This window comes from Rhinopithecus bieti, unplaced genomic scaffold, assembly GCF_001698545.2.
Source record: "Rhinopithecus bieti isolate Rb0 unplaced genomic scaffold, ASM169854v2 scaffold_77063, whole genome shotgun sequence".
Classification (NCBI taxonomy): Eukaryota; Metazoa; Chordata; class Mammalia; order Primates; family Cercopithecidae; genus Rhinopithecus; species Rhinopithecus bieti.
The window spans coordinates 11,089-16,137 of NW_016828318.1; the positions used below are offsets into that span (position 1 = coordinate 11,089).

The window sequence follows — 5,049 nt, forward strand, 5'->3', positions numbered from 1 at the left end:
AAGAACACAGAAATGATTCACACAAGGTCCATACCACGAGGAGCTTAACAGTATAGAGGAATCACATAAATATACCAATTCAATGCTGACCTACATTGCCTATCAGCTGTGTGCCTAACTACCTTTGTTACTTCCCAAAGACCTGAGAGATATATATTACAATTCCTCTTATACAGTTGAAGAAATAAGCTGTGATGAGTTAAGTAATGTAGGTAGTTAAATGGAATTTGGATCCACATCCAGACCTGTTGGACTCCAAAGGTAGGTCTTTTTCCATTCCCATTGGAAATATTGCTTTTGTTACAGTCGTTGAGATGTGAATGTCATTTCTGATGACAGAGCCACCTTTCCCCAACGTAGAAGGATACTTGGGAAATCCAGGAATTCTCAAAGTGGTACTATTCTTCAAAAGACTAACATAGGAGTTCTGAAGGTCGGAAGATTCAATGAAGAGTAAAACAAGATAATAAACTAGAATGAAGTACAACTATCTGACATTTTATACATCAGAAAGGATTAGGTAGCTTAGATTGTGACAGCAGCATTAGAGGCCCCCTCTGCAGATAATGGAGGATTTACATAATTTGAAAAGCTTGGGGACTGGTATTGTCCCTTCTGTCATTGCCCTTTAAATGGAGTCAATGACTAAGAGACAGCAGTTCTTCTGGAACAACTGTTAGCTAGGAAAGGGAGGGGAAAACCCTGCCTTAGAGCCCTGCCCCACTCACAGATGAGGAGAGCTTTACTTCCAGAGTTATTCTCTGCGGAAGCATCAGGAAAATACAGGGAGGCTCCCAGCAATCTTTCCTGTAAGTTGTTTCCTGGTCCAAGTCTATTAACTTATGGTGCATATTTTATAATTTATGGGCAAACAGAGCCAAGGGAAGGGAAGTAAGTTAAATTGGAGAATGGTATAAGAGAAAGTTTGGCTTAAAACAATTGCATGGGACTAGAGACTGGGCAAACTAGCGTGAACAACTTATTACTACCACTACTAGTCCTGTGACCTTTAATAAGTAACTTATCCTCTAAGACCCATATGCTAGTATGATTGTTTCTTTCACTAAGATATTTGACCTTTGAGAGGGCCTTGAGTGATTGCTCTTTGCATATCAAGCTTTCAGGGTGCTTCCTGAAATCTAATAGATGCCAATGGATGCTTAATTAAATAATTAAATTTTATAATAACACTGATTGTAATAGCCCTCTTTCCAACTTTCCAATTGGAGTAGTACAGTAGATCCTATCTATGTAGGTATCAATATATGACATCTTTGTGTATCAGGCACTGTACAACATCTTGTGGACACCTGTTTTGTGTTAGAGGGTTAGAATTCTGACACATTTTTCTTCATCAACATACACAGAGACCAGCAAAATTATCTATATACCCCATGACTTAAGCAGCATTTTTTATACTTCAGTCCTTTTTGTATTAACTCAAGGGTTTTTGTCATAGGAAGACAGCTCATTTCATTGTATGTATATTTTCATGTATATAAGAGGATTACTTTCCATAAAAGTAATTACAATGCAAACAAAAATAGCAAAATTTGGAAAGCTGGTATTAACAAGAAATACAGGAGATCTTACATATTATTGTGTCTTATGTGTGCTATTTCATCTTCACATTGTTTCCTCAATGTATGCATTGTTATTCTCTTGCATAGATATAGGAGAGCCAGAATTTGATCCTAAGACTTATTTTATTCTAAAGCTCCAGAGTCCTACAATATGGGAACTTCCCAAGTTATGCTCTAGCAATTCCCACTCTTTACTCTTCCTTTTCTCTCTGTTACAGCTTCTTACAATTTTCATCCTACCTTTTAACAATTGCAGGTGCTCCCAATTCCTGAGACTTCTCTCCATATTAAGTGACCAAATTTGGTGCATGCTTAACACTGACTCTTGTTTTCATCCCATGTGTACAATTCTGTACATGGATTTTCTAACTGTTGGAAAAGGCAGTCCACTGTAGGCCCCAAGTGTCTCTGCATGTCCAAACTACAATGCCCAACTGTCCCTCAATATAGAGCAGTTTCTGTAGCTAATCACATAAGCAATTAAATAGGCAGAGGTGACCTTAGCTTAACTATTTGTGTGACTGCTGGGAAAGGGAACTAACTTGTCTGCTACAAAAGGGTCAGAGCCCTTGCTCTTTGGTTTGTCAGCTGTGCCATAACACAATATGTGTGAAGCCACCATTTGGGAATTATGGGACTTGAGGGAAAGGAAATTAGTCCTCTCATACTTATGCTCCTGCTGTCTGCTGTACTGTGAGTAATAAACTGTCTTGCTCTATATTGTTAAGTCTCATCATCTACTTCAGAACTCATCTGCTTTTGGCAAGTCAACTTTCTTACATGCTTAGTTATCTTCTTTGACATCTTGTTATTCCCTGCCGTTCTCTATAGGGTTAATTTTCTTCCCTGAAACTAACTCTTGTAACAAAGAACTTTGGTTTTAAGTATTTTGAGATGAAGAGATAACTGTTATTTACAACTTCCTGCCATTTAACAAGAATTGTGTTTTTTTGAGGAAAGTTTTTGGTACAAAGTTGGTAATTTATGGGAAGAATGTAACAAATCTGAGAAAGAAGCCAGATTGTCCTACTTATGAAACAATATGAGGATTGATGGCTAGTGGTGGGAGGTTGCAGGGACAACTCTAGTTACAGCAGATGGCTGGCAAGTGATGAAGGCTTTAAACCCAGACATGCGGTGGTAGACACCCAAAAGAAGATATTTATGAAAGAGATTTATTTGTCTATTGAAGATTTTTAAAAAATATACTTGTATAGTGTTTCCCATATCTCAAGCACTGTTCTATGAGCTTTAACTCATTTAGTCATAATCACAATCCATGTGGTAGTTCCTATCATTATGTTCAATGTATAGATGAGGAAACTGAGGCACAGAGACATTAGTAAAATGAGGAAAACACATTTAATAAGTGGTGGCGAGAGAGGAGAGACTTGGAGCTGCTTTCTGGGGGCATGGAATGTCAAGGCATGGAGGATTCTGATAGGTAGCTGCTGCCTACTGAGAAACATCAGAAAAAGAAGAGTAATGTTTACAGGGGAATTTATGGCATTTTCCCCTTGGGATATGCTCGGAAATGCTCTTGCTTATTTCCCCAAAAGGCCTACATGTAGATGAAATCTTACTTTAAAAATAATAAACAAATATATTACAATTAAAAAATAACAGCAACAAAAACGTCTGTATGCCACAACAATTCCTTAGGTTCCATCCATGATTTGCATACCACATTTTGGGCAGACTAACTGTGAAAAGGCCGTGGTCTTTGATATTAAGCAGAGCTAGACTGGAATTTCAAGTCTGCTACCTAACACCATCCAATTTTATAATTCTATAAAAATGCTCACTCAGGTTAATGGTGAAGATTTAGTCAAGAAAATGTATATATATCAACTAGCATATTGCCCAATATGTATTACATATTTGACATTCTTCCTGTCTTTCTCTCCATTCCAGTTAGACCAGTGGATGCTATCCCATTATTTTCCATCTCATTCCAACCTATCTTACTTTTTCTCCCTTCAGCCATACTGAAATAGTTTGTAGGATTCCTGAATCAGCCACACTCTTTCATCTCTGCATCTCTTCATATGCTGTTCCCTCTTCCCAGAATTTATTTCCTCTCTCTGCCCCTTCTTTATCTCAATATTTCATTCCTCTTGTAGCCTGTAATCTTTGTCTCCATTAAAGAGTTCCTTAATTCTCTCAGTGTGGGGTGACTATCATCTGTGCTCTCATCCCTATGCTTCTCAGAAATGTTTGCTTTCTTAGGAAGGGATCCCCAGCCTAATTATTTTAACTACCACCAACCCTCTTCAAACTCCCTTTCTAGACATCAGAACAGGCTAGGGTATTGGAAGCCACAGCTGAGTCTGGGAAGGATTCAGTGGATTTTGCAGATTATACTACTTGCTGCAGAGCATGAATATTAGGAGAATCTGAGGTGCAGTGTTCAACAGCAATGCTGTATTCGTTCTAAATAGTTCTGCTAATGATCAGTTTGAAGACTCAGGACATAAAGATGGGAGAATGTAACTGAGGACTGCAGTAGGCTGAATTAACCCTCAAAGATATCCATGTCCTAACCCCGAGAATCTGCGAACATATTTCCTTATATGGCAACAGGGACTTTACATTGTGATTAAGTTAAAGATCTTGAGATTGGGAGGTTATTCTGGGTTATCCAGGTAGTCCCAGTGTAATCACAAGAGGAAGGCAGGGTTATTAATATTTGGAGTCAGAGAAGAAGACCATGGTAGCAGAAATCAAAGAAGAGATAAATTTGAAGATACTAATCTGTTGGCTTTGAATATAGAGGAAGGGCCTATAAGCTAAAAATAATATAGGCTACCTCTAAAAGATGGAAAAGTCAAGGGATTACATCTTTCCCTAGAGCTTCCAGAAGGAATGCAGCCTTACCTACACCTTGACTTTTGCCTAGTAAGACCATGTGTGACTCCTGACTTCCAGAAATATAAGAAAATAAGTGTGTTGCTTTCCGGCGGTGACGACCTACCCACACGAGAATATGCCTCTCGCAAAGGATCTCCTTCATCCCTCCCCAGAAGAGGAGAAGAGGAAACACAAGAAGAAACGCCTGGTGCAGAGCCCCAATTCCTACTTCATGGATGTGAAATGCCCAGGATGCTATAAAATCACCACGGTCTTTAGCCATGCACAAACGGTAGTTTTGTGTGTTGGCTGCTCCACTGTCCTCTGCCAGCCTACAGGAGGAAAAGCAAGGCTTACAGAAGGATGTTCCTTTAGGAGGAAGCAGCACTAAAGGCACTCTGAATCAAGATGAGTGGGAAACCATCTCAATAAACACATTTTGGATAAAAATAAAAAAAAATAAAATAAAAAATTCCTAAGAAGATAAAGAAACAATAAAAAGCACCCCAAATCTATCACCCAGAGATAAAACTGTTGATATTTTGGTGTATTTTCTTTTTTGATGTATATATGTGTGTATGTGTGTGTATATATACGTATATAAACATTGGAATCA

General features: G+C 38.4%; 1 protein-coding gene across 1 annotated transcript; it reads left to right on the top strand.

Moving 5' to 3' along the window:
• Positions 1-4,539: 4,539 nt before the first annotated feature.
• Positions 4,540-4,883, top strand: LOC108523705 (40S ribosomal protein S27). Its single transcript, XM_017864451.1, has one exon. The coding sequence runs from the start codon at positions 4,570-4,572 to the stop codon at positions 4,822-4,824; it is 255 nt and encodes an 84-aa protein (XP_017719940.1). The 5' UTR covers positions 4,540-4,569; the 3' UTR covers positions 4,825-4,883.
• The last annotated feature ends 166 nt before the right edge of the window (positions 4,884-5,049 follow it).

Coding starts and splice junctions, on each gene's coding strand:
- LOC108523705 (XM_017864451.1), top strand. CDS start 4,570: ATGCCTCTCGCAAAGGATCTCCTTCATCCCTCCCCAGAAGAGGAGAAG.